This window comes from Papio anubis, chromosome 14 (genome assembly GCF_008728515.1).
Source record: "Papio anubis isolate 15944 chromosome 14, Panubis1.0, whole genome shotgun sequence".
Taxonomy (NCBI): Eukaryota; Metazoa; Chordata; class Mammalia; order Primates; family Cercopithecidae; genus Papio; species Papio anubis.
Window position 1 is genome coordinate 102,309,152 of NC_044989.1, and position 17,321 is coordinate 102,326,472.

General features: G+C 43.1%; 1 protein-coding gene across 3 annotated transcripts; it reads right to left on the bottom strand.

Moving 5' to 3' along the window:
- Positions 1-793: 793 nt before the first annotated feature.
- On the bottom strand, positions 794-17,224 carry NMS (neuromedin S). Of its 3 annotated transcripts, XM_031655445.1 has the most exons (8): positions 13,072-13,651; positions 10,780-10,835; positions 10,095-10,145; positions 6,001-6,024; positions 5,854-5,907; positions 3,812-3,886; positions 2,413-2,448; positions 794-1,828 (listed from the first exon to the last, which is right to left on the bottom strand). In XM_031655445.1, the coding sequence occupies exons 1-8, from the start codon at positions 13,250-13,252 to the stop codon at positions 1,781-1,783; spliced, it is 525 nt and encodes a 174-aa protein (XP_031511305.1). In that variant the 5' UTR covers positions 13,253-13,651; the 3' UTR covers positions 794-1,780. The 3 variants fall into 3 exon arrangements, with proteins under 3 accessions (XP_031511305.1, XP_021780811.2, XP_031511304.1); XM_021925119.2 differs by lacking the exons at positions 794-1,828; positions 13,072-13,651 and adding an exon at positions 17,001-17,224 and having other exon boundaries at positions 2,033-2,448; XM_031655444.1 differs by lacking the exon at positions 794-1,828 and having other exon boundaries at positions 2,033-2,448.
- Positions 17,225-17,321: the final 97 nt, after the last annotated feature.

Consider the following 17,321-nt stretch of genomic DNA (forward strand, 5'->3'; position numbering starts at 1 on the left):
GCTGGGACCCTGACCGCTGGCCCCTGCTGGCAGCATCCATAGGACAGCGGCCTCATATCCTTGGGACCACATCCTCATGAGAGACAGAGGAGGGCCGGAGCTGCCCTTGAGCATTCACTTCCTCTTCCACAGGGCTGAAGGCCAAGGAATCGCTCCAAATTAAAACTCTGGATCTCAGAGCACCATTGGAAGGGGGAAACAGCGTTGCCTGGCCATACTTAGAAATGCTCTCAGTGTAGGGAGCCTGGTAGCTTCCAGAACTCCTTGGTGCACCACCCAAGCATGACAGGGTGGTGTTTTCTTATCAAGGGGGCCAGGTGAGAAGTCACGGAGGGCCCAGCTGGGCTGCAATGAGCCTACATCCCCATCACAGTGACAGCTGGAGACCACATGCCTCCGAAGAGCTGGGCATGGAAGTGAAGGCTACAGTATTGCCCAGACAGCCTGCATCTGCTAGGCTGGGGTGGGGATCTCTGTGGTCCTGTGTGCAGGAAAAGGGAAGGGGCAGAGTCCTTGGGGGTTATGCAGGGTGCTGCTTTCTTAAACAATGGTCCCCCCCATGACTGCCTCTCACTCTCTCCAGTCAGACACATAAAATTTGCTTGAAAGAGAAAAACTGTGATGAAGCTGACCTTGGACTACCTACTGGCCCTCATCTTCAGTGTTTCTTCCATTCCTGGGCTGGAAAAAAAGGAGCAACTTATGGATACTGAGACACAACTTTCTGCAGCCTTATCTTGATTTGGCTCTTCTCTCTATTGAACCCTAAGGCCTCATTCTTCTAACAGGGATTTCACTGCCTTCCATGGGGACTCACCTGGGAAGCTCTCGCCCTGGGCTAGCACCAGTCTGGAGGTCCTCTGGGACAGTGCTTCAGGAACCTCGCTGCTCCTAGGATCCCAACACTGTCACTTACCCATCATCCCACCCTTTAGCCTTTGCTTATGTGGTGGGAGGTTCCACAAACCATCCAGCACAGGACTGCCCAGTCTGGAGACGTCATGGAGATGGACTGTTCTCAAAGCACTTTCCAGGAAACGAGTAGGTCCTACAGACCCATGGGAGTGAGACAGGGGTGGGAAACAGCTCCACAGTCCCTATGTTCGGGAAACAAATGCTTAAGCCAAGAGACACAGGTTGTGTTCTGTAGGACTTCCTACAGCCTGCGATGGGCCAGTGTGTATTGTGAGTCTTTGTGAATGTCGGGTGCAGTGTTTTCCAATCTTTTCTGACTTTTGCAGAGTACCTTTTGGTGCCAGTGAATCACAGAATGCAGTTTCTGGGGGCATGGATCTAGTCTGATTTGCTCATTTTTCTATGCAGATACTGAGAATCTCAAGGGTGGAGCACAGCTAGTGAATGGCCGATTAAAATCTAAAAGATAACTCTTCGACCCTGTGACCCTTGCAAGAGTTTCTGTTACCCAGGAAGGAGGAGAGGATGGTGCCTAAGCTCCTCCTGCCATGTGTTTTTGGGGCCATGAATGCTGGACCCTAACGCTCTAAAACATAGGCTCAGATTCTGGTCTAGCCTGTGTCTGTCTGTCATCAGAACTCCCTTACGCCTACTCTGGTGCTCTCAGCCTCTCTCCTGTTGGACCCTTGCCTTTACAAGCTTGTAGGAGGAGATTTTGATTGGAGTGATACCCAGTGAAGGGTGAGAGAGTCCCCATAATTATCCACCAGTTCACCAAGGGGTCCTGGCTCTGCTGTTTGCAGTCACTCCATGATTGGGATGGCTGCAGTGAATCGAGGTGAGAAAGCAAAAGTGAGAAAACATGCTATACCCTGAAAAGGAAAAAGGGTCGTCCCCAGGTGGCAGCGTGATCCTGCAACATAAAAACATAAGCCATTATGCAACCATGTTGCATTCCAAGTTCTTCAAAAAATGTCTATAGGGACAGTTTTCAAAAAAGGGTGGTCCCAGACCAGTGGCACCAACAACCTCTGGGAACTTGTAAGAAACACAAACTCTTTGCCCCAATCCAGACCCACTGAATCTTTGGGGGCAATCTGAATTTTAGCCAGGTGACTCTGATGCATGGCCACGTTTGAGAACCCCCAGTGTTTGGGGTTTGTGCTCTGGCAGTGCCTCTGTTGGAGTCTGTACAATGGCATGTGGGCTCCTGAGCGAGAGAAAGCAAGACCTCAGGAGCAGCTGGCTCCACATGACTCATCTGTGGGGCTGGAGGTGAAATCTGAATAGCCAGAGGCATTGCCCCATGTTCCTGTCTGCCCCCAGGGAGACCTGAACTTAATTGCTCCGTCACAAAAGATTCTCAGGGTCCTTTTGAGACTAGCTCTGCCCAGAAGTGGTCTGGAGGGGCTGCAGGGTGGCTGGCTCCAAGGACTTCCCCACCCTTCTCAGGTAGGGCTTTCTTTGGGGGTTACAGTCTCCAAGGCTCTTGTGTACCTTCTTGGTGAAGTCCACTGCAGCAGTCCCCGAACCCTGCAAGGAAATGAGGCACGGGTAAATCCAACAGGAACCACATCATGACCTTGCAGTGGTCTTGCAGTGATCCTGCCGTCCCTGGCTTCCCTCTAAGGTAGTCAGAAGTCTGGCGCAAAAGAGGAGGTGGAGAGCAGGGCAAATGGTGGGATCACTGCCATGATCTTCTCTAGCAAGCTCCTGCTCAAGAAGGCAAACTTGTCGTCTTGGCTGAGTTACCATCTGTGTCCAAGTACGTGAAGTTTGCTTGCTCTTCCTAACAGCGCCAACTTTGAAACGGGCACATTGCAAAGCTTAGGACACTTTTTTTTTTTTTTTTGAGACGGAGTCTCGCTGTGTCGCCCAGGCTGGGGTACAGTGGCGCGATCTCGGCTCACTGCAAGCTCCGCCTCCCAGGTTCACACCATTCTCCCGCCTCAGCCTCCCAGTAGCTGGGACTACAGGTGCCCGCCACCACGCCCGGCTAGTTTTTTGTATTTTTGGTAGAGACGGGGTTTCACCATGTTAGCCAGGATGGTCTCGATCTCCTGATCTCGTGATCCGCCCGCCTCGGCCTCCCAAAGTGCTGGGATTACAGGCGTGAGCCCTTAGGACACTTTTAAAGGATTAGCCATTTTGGCTTCTTCAGCTTGTTCATTGCCTGTGAACCTGGTGTAAGAATGGAATCAGATTGGACCTGGAGGCTTGCGGTTAGCAGGGGGTCGGACAAACTGCTGCTGGTGCCCAGGATGGCCAACCAGTTTTCCAGGCACTTGGGGCCCTGGGATTTTCAGAGCTAAAACTAGGAAAGTCCTGGACAAACTGGGATGAGCTGATCGCCCCATCTGGGCAGGGTGTTCAACATAAATTTTCTCTCTTGCTATTTGTTTATTTATTTTTGCTACCATGAAACAAAACTTTGATTACCATTGAACAGGTTCAGCTGGTAATTTCTAAATTAAAAAATAAAAACTAAAGAAGAAAGCTCTGAGAAATGGACAATGGGCAGGTAGGGCCATGGGAAGCAGAAGACATCCCCAGGGCAAGTTTCGTGTCAGGGGAAAGAGACAGGGGAACTGAAAAAAAGTACAAAACCGAGACACAACTTCGGGATGAAAGGAGCCGAAGAGGAGAGGGATGGAAGCAGGCTGGGCCATGGAATCTCTCCCCGGGTCCTTCAAGCCACCTCATGGGGTTTCAGTGGAGGAAACTAAGGCCCAGGGAGGTCAAAGGATCAGCAGTTCTGCTCAGCACTCCCTGCCAAGGTGGAGATTGAAATTTGAGGAGAGAATGACAGCGAGCCCCAAGGTGACAGCACGCTTTCACCATGATTCAGGGAACTGTGAATGGCATAAAACTATGGTGGAAGAATAAAAGCACGTACTCGCTGCAGAAATCTCTTCATCCGTCTGTTGGCGAGCTTGGCAGCCAGATGCATAAGAGGATGCACTGGAGGAAACTGCAACAGAGAGACGCGGAGAGGGTCAGACGGGGGACATCCACAGAGGGGTATTTTGAGAGCCCAGGGCGATGTGCATTCCTTTCTCCTCACTTCCCTTACAAATGGGTTTAATTTTCAGAGTAAAATCCATTTTCCAGCGGAAGCCTGGAATTTTATGGTTTCAATAAAGAGCCGCTTGCCTTGAGAACAGGTTTCAATTCCAACACAACCCTTAAAAATATTCCCTTAAGGTAAATCGGACTTTTCTCTGCATTAACCCTCAGCACTCTGTGCTCCTGGAGCGGAGCGCCTTGTCCTAGAAGCAACTCCACATGTATTCTTACTCCCTCCCCAGGGGTGCCCTCCTCATCCAAGAGAAAAGGTGGAGGGCAGCCCCTGTAACCCTCCCCAGGTACTTCTGGTTTCCTGATCTTGTCTGTGACTGCCATGCACACCCAGGTGTACACACCTGTCCTCATCTAGTCCTCATGAATCCTCCCTGTGTGCTTTGGTTTAGAGTAAAACTTGATTCGCGTTACAGTTTTTGTTTTTTTTTTTTTTCCTTTCCATTGTTCCTCCTTTCGTGGTGCCCTTGTTGGTTTTGATAATATCCACCTCCTTGGCCGGGTGCAGTGGGAGGCCAAGCACTTTGGGAGGCCAAGGTGGGTGGATCACCTGAGGTCAGGAGTTCGAGACCAACCTGGCCAACATGGTGAAACCCCATCTTTACTAAAAATACAAAATTAGCCAGACGTGGTGGCGCGTGCTTGTAGTCCCAGCTACTTGGGAGGCTAAGGCAAGAGATCATGGCTTGAAGCCGGGAGGTAGAGGTTGCAGTGAGCCGAGATCATGTCACTGCACTGCAGCCTGGGCAACAGGAGCGAAACTCCATCTAAAAAAAATCCCCCTCCTTACCTGAGCCCTATTCCTACATCTGTAATACTGATTGATTCTTAGGGGAAACATTTTTTTCCTGGTTATTTGCTTTTTTAAGGATCCTTTTAAGACGTGGAGAGCCTTGAATATATAAGTAAGAGACTTTCTAGTGGTAGAGTTTTACTTGCTATGACTGGGTTTAAAAGTTATATTCTCGCTGAGCATGGTGGCTCACCCCTGTAATCCCAGCACTTTGGGAGGCTGAGGCGGGCGAATCACCTGAGGTCAGGAGTTTGAGACCAGCCTGGCCAACATGGTGAAACCCCGTCTCTACTAAAAATACAAACATTAGCCAGGCATGGTGGTGCATGCCTGTAATCCCAGCTACTTGGGAGGCTGAGACAGGAGAATCGCTTGAACCCCAGAGGTGGAGGTTACAGTAACCTGAGATTGTACCACTGCACTCCAGCCTGGGTGACAGAGCAAGACTCTGTCTCAAATATATATATATACACACACACACACACACACTCACTCACACACACACACACACATATATATTCTATGGCCTCTCCAATATTCCTCAAATCATACCCCATAGAAATTCACCTACATAAGCTGCTCCCGAGGGTAACTCAAATCTGTAGGAAGAAAGTTAGAGGCGATGGTTACTATTCCCATTGCACATACACATCACGACAGCCACGGAAGATGTTCATCCATGTATCACTACTGGGGGATGGTACCACACACATCACAAAGCACAAATTTAAAAACAGATAGTAAGAACAATGTAAACAGAACACAGTGTTTACCAGGCTCTTCCTGTACCTCTGTTTAAGTGCATACTAAAAAGTTACTTCCTACTTATTTTTCCTTTTCTATAATTTATTCTCTACCTTCTCAGATAAGTTGGCCACCTACCACCCCCCACCCCAGAGGGAGAAAGGGAATCCCTGCAGTCCCAGGGAAAAGCCCCTGGGAAGCTACTACGCAGAGGATGTCCAGAGGCCCCAGCTTTTCTACTTGCCTGCACAGATTAAGAAGGGACGGACGACATGCAGGGGAGAGCCACTTTTACAGACGGATGATTATGATAAAATACTGACCCCAGTTTTAACTGGATGTGTTGCCTCCTGAGTTCTGGAGTAGTGAAACAAAAACTAAATAAGAAAAGAAAGTGATATTAGTATTGAGTGTCACTTGCTCTAAACATGGAAGCTGCATGCGCTTGTACTGGGCTGGGCGATACTCACCCTTTTGTATATGTCTTGATTATCCTGGAAAGAGAATTGTGAGGGTAAGTTAGGTGAAATTTTACAGCGGCAGGCAACTGATAACGTTTTCTGTCAGGTACACCATGAACCTTACTGGATTTACCTGAATATTATGATACATTGGCAATCTGAAAAGAAATTCCTCTATTACGCAAATTTAATGAGACTCTAGTTGATGCAGGATCTTACAATAAAGAAAACTGCCAGCAATACATCATCATGTGAAAATATCTCATTTCATCTTTTCAGTTTGCAGGGGGTGAGGAGGAGAGACCTACTCTCTGATGCATAGAAGAAAATAACCGTCTGACTATGGGTGGAATAAACTAACTATTACAGTTTTTGATTTGCTGCAGAGTGTATCCTGGTATTCAGTTTTTATAGTTCATATTGACCGAGCTGCTTTTTCTCCAAAAGCTTTCTACATGAATTTTTGCTCACCTTGCAGAAAGTCCAACTCTCCATTTCTAAACCCTTGCCCGTGCACACACCTCAGCCCTGGCTTGCGTAGATGATGGCTGCATGTGGGCTTATCTCACTCAAGGAGATGCCGGGAAGAAGGCTTCTTACAAAACCATAGAGTGAATGTTCATGTCCGTGTTTTGTAAAGTCACTAGAGATGATTACTGTGAACAATCATTTAAATCTTCTGATCTGGCTAGTACTGATCATTCACATCTCACCCATGCTTAAAGATTTTTGAATCAGCTGAAACCTCAATCAAGACAAAAATTAAAGCCGTTAATAATACTTCTAATTGTATTGCTGCGAATACAGTTACATCTTCCTGCAAACTTTGTGGAGAATTTCTTCAGTGGAAAAGAGCAATACCTATGTATCCTCTCTCTCTCTCTCTCTCTCTACCATGTACATATGTGTGGATGCACAAACATGGGCACACACACAGACACACACTGTAATCCACCAACTTTACCAATAGTGGAGGCTCTGTGAAACTTAACTCTATTTCCTTATGATCACCATTTTTAGCTAGCAGAAAGTACTTCCTATTTTTACAGCTCCTGGTCTTCTTGTCAGCATCTGTTCACAACAGTGTGTGTGTGTGTGTGTGTGTGTGTGTGTGTGTGTTTATGGACACTTATTGGACAAACAATTGGTTTTTGTATCACATTCATCGGCTGTATACTATTATGTTTACTTTTCAGGGCAAAAATTGATGAGGAATGTGATGATGCTTTTCCTGGTGGTAATTACCCTGCTCAACGTTTCATATGCCCCTTCCTTACTTTACTTTTTTCTTTTGTCTTTTCTTTTTTTTTTTTTTTTTGAGACAGGGTCTCACTCCATCACCCAGCCTGGAGTGCAGTGGTGCCATCTTGGCTCACTGCAGCCTCTACCTCCCAGGTTCAAGCGATTCTCCTATCTCAGCCTCCTGAGTAGCTGGGATTACAGGCACCACGCCTGGCTAACTTTTGTATTTTTAGTAGAGATAGGGTTTTACCATGTTGCCCAGGCTGGTCTTGAACTCCTGACCTCAAGTGATCTGCCAGCCTCAGTCTCCCAAAATTCTGGGATTACAGGCATAAGCCACCATGCCCGGCCTACTTTTTTCTGTTTAGAGAAGAAATTATTTCAAATTTTACTGATCAATGTTATTTATGATTCATTTCCCCAACTAGAGTACAAATGCCATGAGAGCAGGTGTTCAGTTTGTTTTACTACGGTATCCCTAGCACCCGGCTCGTGGCATGCTCTCAATAAATATATCTTTTGAATGAATGAATAGTAGAGCAATAAGAGCTTCACAAGAACTTATTGCAATTTTCCCAATTGAAACGTCTTCTAATCCCATGTGGTGACCAGAAACACGAAGCGTGAAGAGTTTTGTGGCTGTCATTATTTGCAGAATGTGACTGCTTTCTGAATTGCCTTGAGGTAAAGGTCCCCTAGAGTCACCGACTTGGCCTATTCTGGAAACCAGAACAGGAGTGAACTTAGAGCTCTGGCGACACATCCAGACTTTGGGCAGTTGAGGAGACCAAAGCCCCAAGAGACGAAGTGACATGCCAACAGTCACATTTCAGGGAAGCAGCAAGCCAGGAAGAGCCAGTTTCTCCATTAATACCTTTAAAATATTGGCAGTTTTGTTCACTGTGCAACCCCTTGCTCTTCTGCAGTTGGAAACAGTGAATGGGAGAGGCTTGGAAAAATGGAGAAGGCGGAAGGAAATTCATTCTTAGTGGGCCCTTGCTCTTGAGGATCCTTAACCCAATTTAATACTGCAGGTTGCCTTGGGACAGCCACACTTCCACTGCCTCTGCGGATGCAGAGGACACCCCCATAGTCTTCACCTGAGGGATAGGGAAGTCCCGTCTGTGCAGCATGTGGAGGAAGTAACAAAGGGTTGAAGAACTCTGAGTTTTCAGCCTGAATTTTTGCTCCAAGACCAAGGCTGTAAAGATTATTCCTGAAAATGAGCGCTAACAATTGCCTTCAAACATATGCATAGTAAACAGAAAATAAGAAGAAATGGGAATGATATATTCAGGAAATTTGAGAAAGTGATGTTTGAGTCTTGAAGAATGAGAATTGGTTGCATCAACAGGCAATGGCAACAACTAGCACTTAAGGGCTGTCGTTTGCCACATTCTGGATGCTGTTGAAAGCACTTCACAAATATGAAGCATTTAATCCTTACAACAGCATTCTAGGGTACTATGACAATTACCCGTATGCTACAGATGACAAAGTCGAGGCACAGAGCAACTGAGAAACTACCAAGTTTAAACAGAGCTGGACTTTGAAACCAGGTATTTTTGTTTTAGAGTCTGGACTGTTAACTGAAGCCTGTGAAGGAGGCAAAGCCATTTCTGATTGAGGAAAAGACTGTGCAAGAACATCAAGGGCCTGGTGCATTTGGGGAACACTGAGAGGTTCACTGTGGCTGGAGCACAGTGTGCTGTGGGTTAGGGGAGGTGAGGGATAAAGAGACACATCTCTCAAGGTGAAAATGCAGAGGCTATCCTAGGCATCATAGACTATCCTACCACCCTTTTGTTCTTTCAAGTAAATCAACTTACTTTATATCTGTGTGGTTACTACAGTTACTGTAAAGTTTCTTATTTTTGTTTTTTTTGGTGAGACAGAGTCTTTCTCTGTCACCCAGGCTGGAGTGCGGTGGCACGATCTCGGCTCACTGCAACCTCCGCCTCCCAGGTTCAAGCGATTCTCCTGAGTAGCTGGGATTGCAGGCGTGCACCACCGCGCCCAGCTACTTTTTGTATTTTTAGTAGAGACAGGGTTTCACCATGTTGGCCAGGCTGGTCATGAACTCCTGAGCTCATGATCCACCCACCTCAGCCTCCCAGAGTGCTGAGATTACAGGTGTGAGCCACCACGCCTGGCCAGTTACTGTAGAGTCTTTTAAATGAAACTTTTTTTTTTTTTTTTAATTGAAGCAGAGTCTTGCTCTGTCACCAAGGCCGGAGTGTAGTGGCCCAATCTTGGCTCACTGCAACCTCTGCCTCCCAGGTTCAAGCTATTCTCCTGCCTCAGCCTCCCGAGTAGCTGGGATTACAGGTGCGCCACCATGCCTGACTAATTTTTGTATTTTTAGTAGAGATGGAGTTTCACCTTGTTGGCCAGGCTTGATTCAAACTCCTGGCCCCAAGTGATTGGCCCACTTTGGCCTCCGAAAGTGCTGGGATTACAGGTGTGAGCCACCACGCCCGGCTAGTTACTGTAAAGTCTTTTACATGATAACTATTGTTTTGGAGAACTGCTATATCATGGTATATCAATTTATAATATGCAATATATCATAACATATAATTAGCTTAACTATATATGATTATAATAATTGTAAGAATATAAATGAACTACCCATATTTTATAGTAATTTATATTTAAGATATTTGCTTGATTTTGTATAAAATTATGTTCTTGAACACACATACAAATGCACAGTTACAGATACATACAGCATTCTCCCGTAGGTAGCAAAAGAGTGTGTTTGTTGCAGATATATATTATATATTATATATTATACATGTATATTATATATATTTATATATATATATACACACACATACACATACACACAGTTTTTTTACCTTAGGTTGGTGAGAAAGAGATGCCCACTGACTCAGACAATATGCCAGTTGCTAAAAAATGAAATGAAGAAAACAAATAAAAGGGATGAGGGGGATGAAGACAGATTGATTAATGGGTAATCAAATACAATTAGATAGAAGAAACAAGGCCTGGTGTTTGATAATTCAGTAGAGTAACTATACTAAACCATAATCTATTGGATATCTCAAAATAGCTAATAGAGAATAATTTAAATGCTCCCAGCATAAAGAAAATGTAAATGTTTAAGGTAAATGTTTAATATCCATTGATACTCCAATTCCCCCAACTTGGTTATAACATACTATATCAAAGTATCAGAATATCACATGTACCTTGAAAATGTGTACATTGATTATGCATTTAAAATTTAAACAATGAATCAAAGATAAGTATAAATTCTTCAGTCAGCAGAATTTTATTACAACAGATTTAAAATACTAAAATTGTCCTATTTCTGAACCTCACATTATCTTCTCACACAGTGGCAGTGAATTTCAACACAACCCTCAGGATGCCCTAAATGAGGCCATGAAAAATGGCAACAGTGAGTTTCTGCTGCAGCCAAAAATCTGATCTCAAAATAGTTTTAAGTGAACATTATGCACATGATGTATTCAAGGTCCAGACTAAATAAAAATCTCACATTACTGAATAATTGGGTACCTCAAGCTGCACAATATCCAAGCCATCTGGAGGATCAGCTAAAGGTTGGGGAAATCCTATTGTGAGAAATCATAAAATTATTAATTAGAGAAAAGAGGTCATAGCATTTACTTCAAAGTCTTTACCATGAGAAACAGACAGTTTCTATTAAAGTAATAAACCACCAAAGAACCATACAAAAGAGGTCAGTGGGAAAATAAGATTTGATCTGATGTTGTTAAAAGGATTTACAAAGAAAATACACTTCTACTTGCCACTAGAATATACAAAGATTAATTTAAAATAGCATGGTTGTTAATTTACCATGAGTGTTCGGTACAACTGTTAGCAACTCGGCAAAGAGGAGGAAAAAAATCCCAAGGTAACAACTTAGTTTGTATTTTGATAGAATTCATAAGGATGGCATATTAGAAAATGGTGTCAACAAAGGATGGACATCAGAATCACCCTTGAACTTTGAAGACACATGGATACCCATCCCTCTGCTGCTACAGACTCTCTAGGGATGGGTTCTGGGGAAGGCTGCTGGCATGCAGCTGGACCCTGTCAACCTTTTGTCTAACTTCAATGAACTCCTCTTCTCATTTGCTTGTGATACAACACTTGGTGGGATAACTATAGTGCAGTTGAAAGAATCAATTGGATAGGTCAAAACTAACAAGATGAAATTAGGTGGATAAATATAAAACCTGGCACTTAGATTTTTAACGTGTGGAACAGGGAATGTATGACTCAAGAGCAGTTTATGTGTAAAAACAAGACAAAAGAAAACTGAGTGGTATTTTGTCCCCTGCATTCTCTCTGAGGCAAGATAAAGCTAAGGCAATGTTATGTTATATTCAAATAACAGGGCCTAAACCTTAAAAGGTAATAGTCTGACTTGAAATGGTAAGATACAAGGTAAAGTCACTGAGCATAGTTTTCTCTGGAAACAGGAATATTAGGAAGTATATGTTAACTGCTTTCAACTATTTTGAGAACTGCAATAAGTAAGAGATATTAGTCTTATCCTGTGCTTCCCCCAAATAACAGAATAAAGGCTGATGGTTAGAAAGTTACATGTGATCACACTTAAGCTTAGCGTAAAGAAGTTTTTGACAATCGGAATCATTCAACAATGCAAAGTAATGCAAAGGAATCCTAAAAGGATTTATGGAGAGGTTCTTTGTTAATAAAACGTAAAGACCTGCCCGCAGGAAACATAAAGTCAAATAGGAAAAAATAGGGAGGTGAGTATAAACATATAAAAAGATAAATAAAAGGTAATAACAGATTTACAAAAGTATAATATAAACAGGACTCTACTGGAGCAAAGAGGCAGCACCTAGGTGTCTTAGCTGGCAGTGAGTTGGGGTCATTGAAAGTACTTAAATAGAATCGAGAAGTTACAGAAGGGATCCCTGCACCCTGTCAGAGGTTAAACCAGATGACCTTCATGGTCCTTTGCAAGGCCCAGTTTTGTGATTACATTGTAGGACATGACAAAGCGAACATACTGTTTGAAATATATTTTCTCTGTTAATATATTTCCAAAGATGTTCTACTCCCCTAAGTCAAAATTCTAATGGAAAAATCTAAAATGGTATGGGTTTCCAACCTTAGTTGTTCTGCTACCACCCACTTCCCTGCATCCTATGAAGATGGTGGTAAGATTCCAACCACAGACCCTCACTCCATCCCTGTTCCCTAGAAGCTGGTTCTCAAGAGTTGGTGAGGCGATGCCAGCGCCTGGTCAGCACCGCGGACAGCTCACCGGCCCCGGGAGGTAGCTGCTTCCACCAAACTCTGGACCCCTGCCTCTCTAAAACCCAAGGGAAAGGCTTGGAAAAAGACTCCTTTTTCCACTGTGCGCTCCTCCCGCGCCCGTCTCGAACTGCCCATCAATTCCCATTCTTTGGGGCTGTAAGCTCAGTTTTACCAACTCTGTCCTCGTCTCTTCAGAATCCAGGGAGCAGAAATGGCTACAAGAGGTGTCTTCCCCTAACTCCTACCAGGACGTGCCTCACCCTTCAGTTTTAGCGGCATATGCTCAGGACATCCCTGGGGCAGGAGCAGCTTAAAGACAGTCCCACAGGGAAAAGTCTCCTTTGGTAAAAGGCTGCAGCATCTCGCTGTGTCCATCCTCTCCTAAAGGTTCGAAACAAATTGCAGCCAGAAATCAAGAAGGTAGTAATGAGGGCTGGCGGGGGAGAATAAAGCTTGACTCCTTCCAGAACTGCCCTGGGGGATCAAGGTCTGCCTCAGTCATCCTCAGAATTCAGGCCAGATGGAGTCTGATGAAACTCCCCTTACCTGAAGAGGGAATCTGTAGCATGCAGAAGCAGTAGATGACCAAGATGAGAGGGAACTGGGGACGAAGAGGTTTCATTGTTAGAGTCTGGTTTCTCCTTGCTGGCCACAGACGGATGCTGCTAGGACAAGAGCTGTGCATTTCCCCAAGGTCCACAGGCAGAGGCAACCCTCTGTCCTGCATCTGATCAGCCCAGCAAAGAAAGTGCCTTTATTGGCAGCGCCCGGGAGCCCATTTGCTGATCACCAATCAGCTTTGCACAGGAGGAACCCGGCTTTCTCATAAATGTCACGCTGGGCCCTTATTTGTAGAATAGTATCCTTCTGGAGTAGGCATTGTAGAGAGTCCTCTTTTACAACCCAGCAATGAAAATAAAAGGTGGAGAGTCCTGATTGTTATTCTATAACGATCTGAGAAATATTTCTGACTCAAGAAGGGCTTTTTCTCTTTTTAATAAAAAATTGGACACAAATCTATAAATTATTGCGTGATAAAGTCTTGTTTCCTATGAAGCTGTTTATTTTCCACCATTAACAAAGGATGTTGTGTCATCTTGGTGCGTCTAAGAAGGACAAAATTTGGAGTCTTGGGTATAATATTTAAAAAAATCTAAAGTTCAATTGGGGCTCTGTTTGTTTGTTTTTTAGATCATGGCTGAAAATTAGCCTCTTTAAGGTCTTTCCAGATTCATTTTAAGGAACAAGTTAAGGATTTCAAATTGTTAGCACTCAGGAAAACATGACAATGTTTAATAATCCTAAATAACTTCATCTACCGAGCTTCTACATGTTGGGATCTGTTTTAGGCATTTCACACAGGTTATTTCATGTAATTCTCACAGAAAATCTATTAGGAATGTCTTATTACTCTAATTTTGTGAATGAGGAAACAGATGCTAGGAAAGATTAAGAAACTTGTCCAAGATCATCCAGCTATCAAGGATGAGAGAAGAAATTTGGACTCAAAGGTACCTGAGCCCAGTCACTTCTGTAAGAATATGGAATTCTAATTGATAAGTAATTTTTTAAGCGTGCATCCATCCTTGGGATTAGATATGAGATAGAAAGAAGCAGGAGAAAGACTGAAGTCTTCTATTTCTTGCAAAAAGGGCAACATATATAGTATACATGAAACAAATATCTTTTGGTTTTTTTCATTATGCATATCTTTAATTTTCTTTCTTTCTTTCTTTTTTTTTTCTGAGATGGAGTCTCACTGTGTCGCTCAGGCTAGAGTGCAGTGGTGAGATCTTGGCTCACTGCAACCTCTGCCTCCTGAGTTCAAGCAATTCTCCTGCCTCAGCCTCCTGAGTAGCGGGGATTACAGGCGCCCGCCACCAGCTAGTTAGTCCAGCTAATTTTTTAATTTTTAGTAGAGACCAGGTCTCACCATGCTGGTCGGGCTGGTCTCAAACTCCTGACCTCGTGATCTGCCCACCTCAGCCTCTCAAAGTGTTGGGATTACAGGCGTGAGCCATTGCACCTGGCTGCATATCTTTAATTTTTGCTGTTTTAGAGATTAGGTGGTTACTAATAACTGCTGGATGTTTACACATGGCTCAAACATGTTAATACTTTACCTAAGTCATAATATATAATTGTTTTAATGAATGAGCTTTTAAAGAATAATTTTGAGTGGGAGTTGCTCAGAAGGAGCTGTTTAGTTTTGACTTAAAATGTGGCATTTTGTCAAAAAATTTTCAATTCATAACAGGCTGATAATTATAAACTACCTTATAGTCATAATATTTTGCCTTTGAGCCAGTAAGAAATAGAGATTTCTATTTGCCACAGTATTTACCACTTTGGTTCTAGGAGACCAACCCAAGGTCTTTAAATACCAAGCAGCGATTATGCCATTTACATTAAAATCCACCCACTTCCTAACAGCAAGTCTTTACTGAATGAAAGGCAAAACATGAATAAATGCTTTTTCAACATAAACCACTTATCTACATGATGTTAAACACTGTCACTTATGGTCATTTTAGATACATGACACACATAATAGCAAACAGTTGTGGTATTTTTAATAAGTGTCAATCAACAAGTACTTTTTCAACATCTGCTCACCGGTGAACTGGTGTTTATGCATAGGTGTCAAGGAAACCTCTGTGATAGCTCTGATTTATATCAACTCTATGTTTCTTCTGCGTATTTTGCCTACACTATTTTTCAGATATTCAGGAGAAAAACATAAAAATATTATTTTCAATACTAACTTAGAAATTGGAAAAGATTTTAAAAGCCCGTGCTGTTACTATTCAACAACATTGTTGTAAACTAATTTGTGTTTTCTGCATAATTCATATGTTAAGGCCCTAGACCCCAATGTGACTGTATTTGGAAACAGGGCTTTTAAGGAAGTAATTAAGGGTAAACGAGGACATTAGGATGGGGCCCTAATCCAACAGGACTGGTGTCTTTATGAGAAGAGGAAAATATGCTAGAAATCTTTTTCTGTCTGCATGCATGCACAGAAAAAAGGTGGTGTGAGGTTGTCTGCAAGCGAAGTAGAGAGCCTCACCAGGAACCACCTTGCTGGCACCTCGATTTTGGACTTGCATCCTCCAGAGCTGTGAGAAAATACATTTCTGTTGTTTAAACTACCCAGTCTGTGGGTTTTGCTATGGCAGTCCAAGAAGACCAATACAAACATGAAAGCATTTTTAGCCAATTCAATACAAAAATAAAATGAAATAATGAAAAGTAAAAATTGGAAACTCTCCTTGATTTCAAATTATACGATTATCTACCCAGATTATCTACTAAAAATTCAGTGAAATCAAGTGGTGGATGATTAGAATTAACAAAAGTTTACCAAATTGACCAAATTTCAGGGAAACTATTTTCAGTACTAATTTTCTTAGGACAAGAGCAAAAATAAATTTTGAAATGTGTCAAAATGTAAATAGCTTAAAAAACTATGAAATACTGAGGGCAAAACTGGAGAATAAATGTGCAACACATTTAAAAAGAAAACTACAAAACTGTACTGAAGAAGTGTGAATAAATGAAAAGGCATATCATTATCCTCACCAGCAAGATTCAATGTTGTTAAACATTCAATTGATGGCAAAATTCATGTGTAAAATCAGTGTAATCCTAATTAAATTCAAAATGACCCTTCATGAAATTTTAAGACATATTCTGAAAGTAGTTTGGGAGAGAAAATATTCAAGAACATTTGACAAATTTTGGGGGAAAAACTTGACACTTTACCAATGCCAAAATGTACCATGAAGCTGTAGCAATTGTGGTATTGTGGTCGACATTTTGTTACTGATAGTAACAGGCAAACCAATCCATAGAACGGGATAGAGAGAGTTGAAGCAGATTAGATTAATATAGAATAAAGGCACATTTCAAATCAGTGAAAAAAGGTGAATTACTCATTGAATGGTGTTCAGGATCATTGGCTATTTATTTGGTGAAAATTAAATACCCTATTCCACACTATACAGTAGTTTCCCCTTATCCTAATAGGATATATTCCAAGAACCCAAGTGGATGCCTGAAGCTGAAGATAGTACCAAACCCTATAGACAGTATGCATGAATTTCTCGTTCCTTCTTCACAGTTTCACAGCTAGAAAATTGTTCTTATTGTAGATCTTAGCCACCTCTGCATACGATTTTTTTTTCTTTCCTTATTATTCCAAAAACTTTCACCTTTTCACCTAAAGGAAGCACTTTATGGCTTCTCTTTGGGATATTTCAATGGCCAGCATCATTACTCTTGTGGCTTTGGAGCCATAATGAAGTCAGCTAAGGGTGACTTGAATACAAGCACTGTGATGCTGCAACCATCAATCTGTTAACCAAGGCTGCTGCAGAGTGACTAACGAGCACGTAGACAGCACGGAGATGCTGGACAGAGGGAGGATTCAAGGAGAGAGAGGCAGGACCCAGAGACTTCATCATGCTACTCACCTGGGCACGCAATTGAAAAACCTAATTGCTTATTTCTGGAATTTTCCATATGTCCTATGTTCAGACCACAGTTGACTAGTGGAACAGAAACTGTGGAAAGTGAAAACGCAGACAAGAGGGGACTAATGTAGGCTGGGTGCGGTGGCTCACGCCTGTAATCCCAGCACTTTGGGAGACCGAGGCGGGTGGATCACCTGAAGTCGGGAGTTGCAGATCAGCCTGGCTAACATGGTGAAACCCCATCTCCACTAAATAGACAAAATTAGCTGGGCGTGGTGGCGCATGCCTGTAATCCCAGCTACTCGGGAGGCTGATGCAGGA

Excerpts from the sequence above, each read along its gene's own strand:
- NMS (XM_031655444.1), bottom strand. The coding sequence starts at position 13,252 with ATGCAGGACAGAGGGTTGCCTCTGCCTGTGGACCTTGGGGAAATGCAC. Across the intron at positions 10,836-13,071 it reads GCTACAGATTCCCTCTTCAG|GATTTCCCCAACCTTTAGCT; the intron begins GTAAGGGGAGTT and ends TTCTCACAATAG. Across the intron at positions 3,887-5,853 it reads CACATCCAGTTAAAACTGGG|TTTCCTCCAGTGCATCCTCT; the intron begins GTCAGTATTTTA and ends TCTCTGTTGCAG.